General features: G+C 43.7%; 1 protein-coding gene across 4 annotated transcripts in view; it reads left to right on the forward strand.

Moving 5' to 3' along the window:
• Positions 1-13533, forward strand: part of EVL (Enah/Vasp-like) — a 215819-nt gene that overhangs the window by 186976 nt on the left and 15310 nt on the right. For all 4 annotated transcript variants that reach the window (XM_074956230.1, XM_074956229.1, XM_074956231.1 and 1 more), the window contains 2 exons: positions 1993-2219; positions 3658-3779. In XM_074956230.1, the coding sequence (XP_074812331.1) occupies positions 1993-2219; positions 3658-3779 (349 nt within the window). The remainder of the gene's footprint in view (positions 1-1992; positions 2220-3657; positions 3780-13533) is intronic.

The raw sequence follows: 13533 nt of genomic DNA on the forward strand, positions 1-13533 counted from the left end.
ATTACCTCCCGCTTATGCTGCTGTATCTGAGGTGAATTTGTCCAAGAAGACCCCTCCTTTCATGACTTCATCAACCATTTCCCACTTGAGTAAGTACTTGTTTTGAATTAGTTATAACAGTTAAAAAAGCTTTAGACTTGACCTGATTGTTCATAAAGCCCAGTTTGCTCTGCCCCAGGACAATATGTGGGAAAAACTCTTGAGTAATCAAAGACTAATACTGCTGCCCCAGATAGTTCAGACAAATAGGGAAAAGGTATGGAAGGTTAGTGCTATCACTGCCGGTGGACTTGACACAAAACCTCATATCCAAATGCTCCAATCTTTGGGTGTGTTTTTTGAGTGTTTTTAAAGTCTGAGGCCAGATCTACTCTAGAAACTGTTGCAAGTGTAATAATGACAGTTGGGGCATAATATTTTTAACGTTTTTTTATACTGATGAAAGGCCTAGTATAGATGCAGAAAAAGTGCTCTTGCCAGTCTGGCTTGTTTCATTTGGGGAACCAGTAAAAGGTAGACCTGCAAAAACACTCTTTTGTCCATATAAGTTTCAGCTACACTAGGAAGATTTGCCAGGATAGCTGAACCAGCAAACCTTTTCCAGTGTAGACTAGCCTGCTTGTGGGTCTGTATTTTGCATATGGCCTGTATTGTTAAAATGCCTGGATTAGAACAGCTCTGTGTTGTGCCTGTTCAAAATCCAGATCAGGTTTTGCAAGTTGGACCCATCTCTCTGTATAAACATATTGTGCTTAAATGGATGTGCCTAGAGAACTTGGGAAACATTTGTATATTTCGTCCACTGACAAATTTCCTGCCCCAGATATTTCAGCTGCCTCTGTTGGGTCAGACCCACAACTGGTGTAGGTCACTGTATAACCATTTTCTTCAACACACTTATTCCAGTTTACACCAAAGAAGTATCTTGACCATTATTTTTGAGTGAGGTCAATTTATAATCTCAATTATTTTTCAGCCAGGCCTCAGCCTGGCCTCTAATTTTGTGGGTGTAAATTTGCACCTATAATTCACTGTGCTCGCAATGAATTGCCAGCTATCTCATTTGTGGGCCCACATAGGTAGGGAGATAGAAGATGTACTGCTAATAGCACCTATAATTCGTTGCAGGAGCAGCATTGTGAGCAGGAGTAATGTTGTGACCATAATGTTGGAGGTTATCACTGACCACAATGATGGTTGACGTTATTAAAAAAGCAAAACTAAATAGATAGACAATCAGGCCTTATTGTCTGAATATCATTCCCAAATTTTCCCTGTAAACCAATTAAAAAAACCTCTTTCAAATTAATGTTTGTTGCACAGTTGAGTTTGTAATTGAATAGCAACAGAAGCCTTTGATGAGATGGAGTAATTCTAGGTGACATAGCATTGATGGAATCCTCATTCTGTTGTCCCATTATAAATAGGAGAAATATACCAGAGGCGTTAACCTATTCGAATCAGTCCATTGAAGGACGCTGCTGCACGCAGTAGCTTCTGTTGAAGTACACCGTGGCTAAAATTGAACACTTGCCCCTTAATTTTCAAAGACTGGCAGAGGATTTAGCCACACAAATTTCATTCAATGGAAGTTGTATGGAAATGTGTAGCTAAAGCCCAGGATTTTATTTGAAAAGTGGACTTTGATGTTCACAGAGTTAGTTGATAACATTTATGTATCTGCATCTGAAAAGTTAAAATGAAAAAGAGATATCCCAACAGTAAACCAGAAAGTGTATTCTGTGTTGAGACAGAACAATAGCCTGACCAGAGGAAGGCATAGGTGGTGTTTACATATTTCAGGGGTTTTGCATAAGGACACAGCTGCCGATGATAACTAAAAAGCAGAGGATGTACCATTGACATACTCAGCGTGTATCATTCTTCTGATTGTATGTCATCAGACCTTCATTCACCCAATTGTCAATACGGGTTGTATGTGAGATGGGGGAGAATGTTCTTTATTTTTATTTAATCTTCTGTATGTTTCAGGTCCCATTCTTCCACCTGGTCATCCCTCTGCTGCCACAATCCCTGCTTCGTCCAGTGGGCCCCCACCTCCGCCACCCCCGCCAGTACCTCCTCCGCCTACAGGAGCAGCGCCACCTCCCCCACCTCCACTGCCGGCAGGTGGAGGACACGGGGGTAGCACTGACGATGGGTCAATGTCAGGACTAGCAGCAGCCCTGGCTGGTGCCAAACTCAGGAGAGTACAACGGGTAAGGTTTCTGGCACTGGGGTTTTCACACAGTCTGGCCTTCACTGGAGAATGGGGAATGCTTGACCTAGTTTTATTTAACCTTCTGCTAATCTATTTCATGGATAGTCAGAATTCGTTACAAAGCCCAATGAAATGTGTTTTAAGTGACCATTCCATGGACCGTGACAAGTCAGTTGCTTGTACAGGCTGTTATTGAAAGGAAGGCTGAAAAAGATTTGTGCTGGAAACAGGGGTGAAAGTAAAATTAAACTCTTACCGGTACAGGGCTGGCTCCTTCCCCCTCCCCCAGAAGGGGCGGGGCTAGGGGTCAGCATCCCCCAGCCACCCCATCCACGCTGCCTGGCCTGGGGCTCCAACGGCGATTTAAAGGGCCTGGGGCTCCAGCAGCGGCGGCCAGAGCCCCAGGCCCTTTTAAATCGCCAGCCCTAGGGCAGCTGCTCCTTTTGCCTCCACTCTTCACCCCCCCGCCCCCTGTTGGTGAGCGCAACAGGGGGCACAAAATGGGAAGCAACTTAAAGTCAGCTGTATGGACTGGTACCGGAAGCCACTTTTTACCGGTACGCCGTGCTGACCTGTACCGCCTTACTTTCACCCCTGGCTGGAAACCTGTAGGGTGAAATCCTGGCCCTATTGAATTCAATGGCAAAACTCCCATTGACTTCAGTGCAGCCAGGATTTCACTCCTAGAGTCAAATTTTTAAATAAGTTAGGTGCACAGTCGCATACACAATTACTGCAGGTGCACATTCAGTGGCTATTTATGACCGTTTGCACTTGCCTTTTCCTGAGCTGCACGTGCAGTGTGGCTGGGCCTTTAAAGTGGCCACTTGTCCATTAGAAACAGTCCTTAAAGCAGATTTCTATGTTTGGTTTTATAATTTTCAGGAGGAAATTTTCCAATTGGTTTTTTTTCCTGACTTGTTTTTACAGTAATTCACACTTTGATCCTCACTGCTCAGTGAAGATTAACTAGCAGGTGCCTGCATCGATCTCTCATATGACTAAGACATAATTGGTTTCTCTCCAGCGTATCCTGTAGTATTATGCTATCAACCATGATGATAAGTAGTTAAAACTACACTAGACTTATCAAATAAAGGCTTGATTGTGCAGCCTGTGTGTGAGTAGGCACTCACTGAGAGGAGTACGAGTTGCATAATCTCACCAGAAATTCAGAAGCATTTTGTTGTCATTTTCATCATTTGCTCAGGTATTTACAAAATCCACGGGGGGTTTCCCAATCCTAATATGTGAATTAGCCACTGGGTTTGACCTGAATTACATTTGCTTCCGTTCTGGCCCATTGTGCTTTCTGCCTCTGACTGCATGCTACAATCATGGTGCTTTGCTCCAAGTGATTATCTAAACTAGTCAGAAAGGGCCGGTGCTTAAAATAAATTCCTCTGGTGACTTGCAATGTCAATTTTTGTCTTAAGCCAGAAGATGGTTCAGGAGGCTCCAGCCCCAGTGGGGCCTCTAAGAGCGATGCCAATCGAACAAGTAGTGGAGGAGGAGGAGGAGGATTAATGGAAGAAATGAATAAATTACTGGCAAAAAGGTTTGTACTCCGTCCTAAAGTAAACTCTAGAACAAGCGCACCAGCAGACAGTGGAACAATACGCTTTCGGTAGCTACTAGCAATCGGGTAGCTCCAATGCCTCTTTGAAACTGGCAAAACTCTGCATGGGATATAGTATTGTGGAAGTTCAAGAGATCAGTTTAACAGCCTGCCACGCTGCTATTCCTGTGTAAGTGTTATTCCCTGGGACCCCCCCCTTTTTTTTTTTTTTGACACAGTAAACGCATAGGTGTTGCCACCAATGGTGTCAGACCAGCTTGAGCTGCTCTAGCTGAGCCTGCAGATTCTGTGGGAGTGAGAGCCTTAGAAGTTACTGATTTTTCTCTCTGACTTTGCTGGTTTACAATCTACATCAAAGCTGCTGTGTTCTAAAGGAATGAGCTTTAACAGAGCCCTGGCCAGATGAACAGAGCCCCTGGCCAGCTACAGGCCAGTCAGCCTCACCTCAGTCCCTGGAAAAATCATGGAGCAGGTCCTCAAAGAATCAATCCTGAAGCACTTACATGAGAGGAAAGTGATCAGGAACAGTCAGCATGGATTCACCAAGGGAAGGTCATGCCTGACTAATCTAATCGCCTTTTATGATGAGATTACTGGTTCTGTGGATGAAGGGAAAGCAGTGGATGTATTGTTTCTTGACTTTAGCAAAGCTTTTGACACGGTCTCCCACAGTATTCTTGTCAGCAAGTTAAGGAAGTATGGGCTAGATGAATGCACTATAAGGTGGGTAGAAAGCTGGCTAGATTGTCGGGCTCAACGGGTAGTGATCAATGGCTCCATGTCTAGTTGGCAGCCGGTGTCAAGTGGAGTGCCCCAGGGGTCGGTCCTGGGGCCGGTTTTGTTCAATATCTTCATAAATGATCTGGAGGATGGTGTGGATTGCACTCTCAGCAAATTTGCAGATGATACTAAACTGGGAGGAGTGGTAGATACGCTGGAGGGGAGGGATAGGATACAGAAGGACCTAGACAAATTGGAGGATTGGGCCAAAAGAAATCTGATGAGGTTCAATAAGGATAAGTGCAGAGTCCTGCACTTAGGATGGAAGAATCCAATGCACCGCTACAGACTAGGGACCGAATGGCTAGGCAGCAGTTCTGCGGAAAAGGACCTAGGGGTGACAGTGGACGAGAAGCTGGATATGAGTCAACAGTGTGCCCTTGTTGCCAAGAAGGCCAATGGCATTTTGGGATGTATAAGTAGGGGCATAGCGAGCAGATCGAGGGATGTGATCGTTCCCCTCTATTCGACACTGGTGAGGCCTCATCTGGAGTACTGTGTCCAGTTTTGGGCCCCACACTACAAGAAGGATGTGGATAAATTGGAGAGAGTCCAGCGAAGGGCAACAAAAATGATTAGGGGTCTAGAGCACATGACTTATGAAGAGAGGCTGAGGGAGCTGGGATTGTTTAGTCTGCAGAAGAGAAGAATGAGGGGGGATTTGATAGCTGCTTTCAACTACCTGAAAGGGGGTTCCAAAGAGGATGGCTCTAGACTGTTCTCAATGGTAGCAGATGACAGAACGAGGAGTAATGGTCTCAAGTTGCAATGGGGGAGGTTTAGATTGGATATTAGGAAAAACTTTTTCACTAAGAGGGTGGTGAAACACTGGAATGCGTTACCTAGGGAGGTGGTAGAATCTCCTTCCTTAGAGGTTTTTAAGGTCAGGCTTGACAAAGCCCTGGCTGGGATGATTTAACTGGGAATTGGTCCTGCTTCGAGCAGGGGGTTGGACTAGATGACCTTCTGGGGTCCCTTCCAACCCTGATATTCTATGATTCTATGATTCTATGATTATTACGGGGTATATCGAGGGGAATGGACCAAAAAAGTATCCAAAACTGTAATAACAAGATTGCATATTGGTAGCCTTTGAGGTAGTAAAATAAAATTCGCTGTACCTCTTACCTAGCGAATACAGCACGTCAGCTATGATGCCAGGTTAAGCAGATTCCTTGATGAGTCTACATAGGGTTGAAAGCAGATAATTCCCACCATAGCACTTGTGCTTCATGCTCCCTGGATTCCCAAAGAATAACTTTCTAAAATCAATGCAGTGCAGGGGGATTAATGCTTGTTATTAGCAATGACATAGGAGTATTTATTAGGTAGTGACGGCAGTACAGGATGCATTCATGTGACTTTTTGGTGCCACTGCAGCTTCTCTATACTGCTGGAAATCAAAATGTACAGGTGAGTCGCATCTTACGCGCATTTAACTTACGCAAATTCAACTATACGCGCTCAGCAGAAAAAACACAAAAATAACGAGATACCTGTAAATAGTGCGGGCGATTCCGCCCACCATTCCACTCAATGAGCATATGCCTCAGAGTGAGCATGAGATGGGAGATGTGAATCTGCTGTTCCCTCAGTCGGTCTCAGTTACCACGTGCCTCTCATAGTGTGAGCATCTCGCCACGCTGAGTGTGATTCTAGTTTTTAAAGATACGTATTTTTTGTACAACATGGTCCCTGAACGGAAGCCAACTACTTCTTCTGGTGCTCAACTGAAGAAACAGCAATCTGGTCCAACGCTGGAGGAAAAACTGGCTGTGTTGGACTTATTGAGAGACAGTATGTCGGTCTCCAGCGTGGCGCGTAAATATGGCTGCAACGAATCTAGCATCCGTGCCATCAAGATTCGAGAGAGAGAAATTCATTAAGCCGTGGCATCAAGTGCTCCAATAACTGCTAAGGTGATGAGCAAGGTGCGTGATAAGACTTTTTAGTGAAGACTGAAAAGGCATTAAACTTATGGCTGGAAGACATGAACCGTAAACGTGTGCCTATTGATGGCAACACATTGCGAGAAAAGGCTCTTAGCCTCTACGTGCTGTTCAAACCTCCCTCCGAAGAGGGACAGCCTTCTGATGAGAAGGAATTCAAAGCCAGCCAAGGTTGGCTTAACAGTTTTAGGAACCGCTTCAACCTCAAAAATGTGCAGACTACTGGTGAAGCTGCATCTGCCAATGAAGAGGCAGCAAAAGCCTACCCCGAACAATTAAAGAAAATCATAGACGAAAAGGGCTACCTTCCGGAACAAGTTTTTAATGCTGACAAGACTGGGCTCATCTGGAAAAAAAAAAATGCCCAACCGCACTTACATTTCGAAATCAGAAAGACAAGCCCCTGGCTTCAAAGCAGCTAAAGACCGTGTGACTGTTGTTTTGTGGCAATGCGGCTGGGCATTTAATAAAGCTGGGCTTGCTCTACAGGGCTGCAAATCCCCATGCCCTAAAAGGCAAAAACAAAAATCTCCTGCCTGTGTTCTGGCAATCAAATAAAAAGGCTTGGGTGACAGCAACATTATTTCTGGATTGGTTCCACAAGTGCTTCATTCCGGAGGTCAAGCGGTACCTCGAAGAGAAAGGACTTGACTTTAAAGTGTTGCTGATTGTAGACAATGCACCTGCAGCCACCCTGTGGCACTCTGGTTTGCACATAATGATGTTGAAGTCGTCTTTCTCCCCCCCCACCCATACCACCTCCAACCTCTCGACCAAGGCGTGATTCGCTGTTTCAAGGCCACGTACACGAGGCTTACATTCTCACGGATATGTAGCGCTATGGATGCTGATCCCAATCTTAATGTGATGGAGTGTTGGAAGTCCTTCAACGTTGCCGATTGCATCACTTATATTAAACAGGCAGTGGATGCAATCAAGCCTGAAACAGTCAATGCATGTTGGCGAAACCTATGGAAAGACTGTGTGAATGATTTTAAGGATTTCCCGACCATTGACAAAGAAGTGAAACCATTGTTCAGGTGGCCAGGCAAGTGGGTGGTGATGGCTTTGTTGACATCCTTGAGGAAGAAATTGAAGAATTAATTGAGAGCCATAGAGAAACATTGACTAACAAAGAGTTAGAGGAACTGAGAAAATCATTTACAGAAGACGAAGATGATGACGACGAACAGGAAGAGCCAGCAAGTTGGAATCTTCATAAATTTGCTGAAGTGTTTCAAGCAGCAAAACACTTGAATGATTTAATTTCTGAATATGATCCCTCTATGGAACGAAGCCTCAAAATCACACGTAGTATTACGGACGATTTGAGACTGTGTCAAGAAATGTTTGAGCAGCTCAAGAGACAACAGCGACAGTTGCCGATCACCATGTTTTTCAAGGAAAAACAACCAGCAGCAGATGAGCCTACGCAATCAACTTCTTGAGCTGAACCAGAGCCAACCACTTCGTCTACGACAAGCTCTCCGTCACCCAAGCTCTCCGTCACCTCCGTCTCCTGGATCGACATCAAGCCCTGACGACCCCCTGTAATTACCCCCCTGTACTTACTCCCAGTAATTAAAAATACAATACTGTAAAATTATATTTTGCATATGTACTCTTTATTATATACTGTACGTTACTGTATACATTATACATTTATACATATTACTGTACAGGGTTGTATACATAAAATCATGTACAGTATACTGTACTTTATTGGCGATTTAAGGAATTTTCAAGGGTAATTTAGATTGTATGCGATTTTCGCCTTACGCGCTGACTTTAGAACCTAACCCCCGCGTAAGATGCGACTCCACTTACTGCCTTTTGCATAGAGAACATAGACAAGACTGAGTGGAAATAGATGCCCAGTTCTGAGTGGGCAGGCCGGTTTAACCAGCAAAGCACATATCACTCAGAAGTCTGTCAAGACATAAGCAAATTCTGCCCTCAGTTACTTCTCTACAATCCTATGGAAGTCAGAGGGTTAGTTTGGGGTAACTGCCAGGAGAATATTCTCTATGGGCCTCACCTGCAGTCAGATCCACATGGGTGCAAGGGTCCCCCTGCATGGATCCAGTTACAGGACTAGAGCCTACATTTTTAATTTTAACTGTTTATTCTTTTCCCCCTCCCTTTTTCCTTCCCTTAGAAACCTCTCCCACCATAGGTTGCCACCTATCTTAAAACCTGTACAATAAATAATTCCCTCACAACATTCCATTCTTTACAGATTAATAAAATTCTCTCTACTACTTTACACCTTTGATGTATCCTTTGGCCATTATTAATAACATAACACCTGGCATTGACAATTATTTTTACTGATTATATGTGCCAATGAAATGTTACTGGTCCTAAATATGTTTGGGCAAGTCCACACAAGTGTTTCTATTCCTTGGCAGGACATGAGATATCACACCTTAAAAATCACATCATTCTGATTCCCTTCTTTGCTTTTTCTTCCCCCCCTTCCATTCTAATGTTCATTTTATCAGCCTGTAGCTCACAAGTCACTAATGTCAGAGATGCTTTTGAGTTTATCTTAAAGGATTTTTTATTGTTTTACAAAGTGTAAACAGGGAAAGAGTAAAAATGCAGGAAGAGGAGGAGAGGAATAAATAGGAACGGGTCCACTGTTACAAAGCATACAGATTTAAAATGGCTAAATAATGTTCTCTGCCCCAGAACTTTTCTTATTCAAATGGCCTTGTCCAGCCCCTATTGGTTTCAACCAGAGTTCTATACACACAAGACAGGCAGTTGTAAAGCACCATGTAAATGTACAGTCCTGAAAAACTGGTTATGAACAATATAAAATGCCAAATATACAATTATCTCTGGTTCATTTGAATTAGAATAGTTATTCACTGGATTCAGTGGATCAGATTCTGATCTCACTTTGTGCTGGTGTAAATAAAGAATGAAGAGTAAAACTGTTATATTAAAGTTGTAATCAGGCCAGTGACTAGCGCTGTATAAATAATCAGAACAGATGGACAGACAGACTCCAGATGTTAAGGAAAGTCTCCATCTCTTATGCTTGGAAGTAGTAAGCCCCACAAAATGTGCATCTTTAATGTGTGGCTGTAATCTAAGAAAGTGGCTAATTAAGTGTGGCGTCTATTTTTGCCAACAGATGTGGACCTTTGGTGTATGCAGAGTCATATGTGCTCACTCCAGTGACAAAAATAAGCTTTCCCCACATTTTACCCCTGTTAGCACTGCACAGCCAACACAGCTGAGACTGAGTGAGCCGCAGGTTCTCTTTCCCCGTGGGAGTCGTCAGAAGAATTGTTTACCAAATTCCACCTGTGCAAACCCATTGAAGGCAATAAGACTACACAGGTGTCCACTGAGAATGTCATCTGAACAAAGAGCAGTTACACGGGTGTTAGTGAGGACTTCCTGTGACCTGCAGAACTTTGTTACTGGTGATGATGTACGAGGTGCAAGGAGAACTTGACTCTTGTGGTGTCGCAGGTTGTGTTTACAGGGCTGGCAGTCAGAAAAAAAATCTTTCCTTTTTCAACTGAACTCACACGATACAAAAGTCATGGAGAGACCAACAGAATCCCCATTTTTCAGCATAGGTCTGCACATTAAGGATGGAATGCATCCAGGGTAGGCACAGTGACTGAGAAGCTGGGTTTCAGGTGATATAAAGCATTGCTTGCAAGACTTAGTGATTCCCATGATAGCAGCTGCTATAATCATTTCAGAACTGAAGTGGAAACAAAGCAGAATGAAGTGCTGTCTCACAAACCACTATCATTTCTAGGCCCATTAATTTTGCTGCAAGATACCAGAACTTAACTCTAACACTAGCCCCTCACCCCAGCAGTGCTTTTCTTGGCGTTGGTCCACAGAAGGATCGAGAAGTTCCAAGACCTCTGACCACTGGAATTGTCATTCCCCCAGGTGCTGACTTTTGGTTTTGCCAGTGGATGCTGCTCTCTGCCGCTTTCCGCCCACCCTCCATCCCCGTGCGAGCGGCAAGCAAGGGTGAGGCCTCAGGGGGAAGAGGCCAAGTGGGTGCGGGGCCTCGAAGCAGGGGGCAGGGCCCACAAAAGATTAACCCGTCCCTGTGGGTGCTGAGCACCCCCTGTTTTGTTTTTTTTTTAGCGGGTGCTTGAGCTCTGGATCCTCTATGGAATCAGCACCTATGGTGATTCCCTGGAGATATCAAATACAGTAAAGTTATTAATGCTATTAAAATGATATAAACGATATTGACCCTGTCCCCCACCTCCAGTACACATACACACCAGTCACACAGCATGGTAGATCTTAGTTTCATGCTTTTTCAGAATTTAAACACAGACCACCTCTGTTTTTGAAATCTGTGAGGCTTTTCCAGGAAGAAGGAAAATCCCTTCACAGATTTTTCCTATTCAGTTGGTAAGGGGTTTGGAATTTGGTTTTGAGAGTTGTGTGGGGTTTTATTTTCCTTCTGTGGGGTGGATGTTGCTGGCCTCAGAGTCAGAAACTAAATAAAAATGCTGCCAGGTTAGTGGAAGAAAAATCTAATGAAGTGGCTTCTGCAGGTGGAGGAGTATTTGATGGATTACAGTCATCACAGCCAAAGTCCATGTGGTATGTGGAACTGTATTGCACCTAATAATCTAAAATAGGAAATCAGACATCCCTGAATCTTTCTGGCTGAGAGCCCTACCCCCCAGATTAGGTGGATTTTCCTACAGCTGCCAGGTAGCATTCACACAATACAACTCTCCCATACTGCTCACACAGTCCATCAAAGAGACAAGGTGGGTGAGGTAATATCTTTTATTGACCCTGATTCTGTTGGTGAAAGAGACAAGCTTATTGAGAGCTTTTATTTGGGTCTGGGAAAGGTGCTCTGTGGGTATGTCTACACTGCAATTAAACACCCGCAGCTGGCCCATGTCACCGGACTCGGGATCACACGACTATAAAACTGCAGTGTGGATGTCTGGGCTCAGGCTGGAGTCCAGGCTCTGGGATTCTGCCTGAGCCCAAGTGTCTACACAGCAATTTTGTAGCCTATCCCCAAAGCCTGAGCCCAAGTCAGCTGACATGAGCCAGCCGTTGGTGTTTAATTGCGGTGTAGAGATACCCAGAGTGTCAGAGCTAAACAGGGTGGAATAGATTGTTTAGCATAAGTAGTTAACACATATTGTAAGAGACCATTCAGTGTGAAGTGGACAGTCAACACCTCTGCAGTCATAGGACAAAAAGTGTGAGTTAGTGGGTTATGGATTATTGTGATAAACCATAAATCCAGTGTCTTTATTAAATCCAAGAAGTTTTAGTGTCTAGCAAAGTGATTTTCAGGTTTCCTTTGAGGATGAGGACTGAGAGATCAGATGTGGAGTGATCACTTTGTGAAAAGTGTTCACACACAGGTAGTAAGGCGTTTTTGACTTTTATAATTTTTTCTGTGAGAGTGAATAACTCTCCTTGTGTTTCTAATATTGTGGGACCAACATGGCTACAAGAACACTGCAATCAGTCCATCAAATTGAGTTGCACTTGAACACATCTTGGGCTCGCTACTGCTGACCACATAACAAAGCAGCTATGAAGTTTGTGCCCAAGTGAAAAGGGTGAACATTTGTAAATGGAGGTGAGGGGGTAAAGAAGGAGGGAAAAGGAGGATCCCAGATGCACCTAGACTGTCAGTTCATAGTGTGTGATTTATGCTCTGAAGATGCAGTGGGCCTGAGTTTGCTTTCAGTTACGCTGGTGCAAATCAGGAGTGACTCCATTCACGACAATAGAGTTAAACTGATATAAAAAACTGTGTGAGCAGTAGAGTGAGTGGTTTTGTTAGGATTAATTAGATGATGTATGCACAGTACTTTGAAAATGTAAAGCACAATTTAAGTGCGAGGAATTACGCTGATGAAAAAATGAAAACAATCCACACTTCCCCGACCTTGGCGCCAAGCTTTGCAGAGGATAGAAATGTGGTATGTTTTCTCTAGTACTTTTAGACATTAAACAGAGCTTGAGAATTAAATGTGCATGTTCCCACTCCTCAGGAATCACATGATCATTGTGGCTAATGTACTAAAAAGAAAAAGAAAGTAGAAACTGAACAATACTTGCTTTCCTTTGAGCTACATTGTGGTTTGTAAGCCTCTCTAGAGAGAGAGCAGGTGAACTCCTAAACAGCATGAACTCCCAGAGACACTGGCTAGTTCAGCCAGAATTCCTCTTATGCTGACTCTACTAGCCAGGGTAGGAGGAAGGGCCATGGCTTCCTCGCTTCCAGCCCCTTGGCAGTGTCCACCTATGTAAGTGCTGGTCTGTCCTGAGTGCAAGAGCAGGAGACGGGCCACAGGCCTTCCAGAACCACCTCCTCCCACTTTCCTGGCCCTCTTATGTTTAGGTTGCGCCATGCCTCTCATAGGAACTAAGATAGACTGAAGTGACCTATTAGGCCACTGTCCCATCCCTCTGCCAGGACAGGATTGTTCCTATATAGATAGGCTTGGCAGAATTCAATTTTGTTTTTATTTATAAGTTCAACAGATAATATCAGTGTTTGCTTTTAAGCATTGTTTTATATTTTTATTGATTTCAGTTTTTGCAGTTGTGCAAAATAATGCGGGGGGGCGGAGATCAGAAGACAATTATTTAGTGACAGCAGATGTTGAGATTCAAAAAGTTTAAGCTTTATAACTGTTAAATCACAAGTTGTCAACATCACATATCAAAATATACAAAGTAAATAGCCTTAAATTAATCTCTAATAACTTCCCAAGCTGCATTTTTTTCTTACTTTGGCTACCTGTCCATTTAGATTATTCTGCATGGACATACGTTTTCAGCTGTTTATGTGTACACTGAAATTGATGTTTACCCACATTTACCGATAAAAATCAAATCCTTTCAAGCCTTCTTATAGATCACAGCTGTTTGTAACCTGTTTATCTGTTGAGCCACGTAGAGAGTGATGCTTTACCCTGTCTCAGGCTGACAAAGCAATACAGAATCTTGGTCTCAGCTCA

The sequence above is a fragment of the Natator depressus genome, chromosome 6, assembly GCF_965152275.1.
Source record: "Natator depressus isolate rNatDep1 chromosome 6, rNatDep2.hap1, whole genome shotgun sequence".
NCBI classification, from domain to species: domain Eukaryota; kingdom Metazoa; phylum Chordata; order Testudines; family Cheloniidae; genus Natator; species Natator depressus.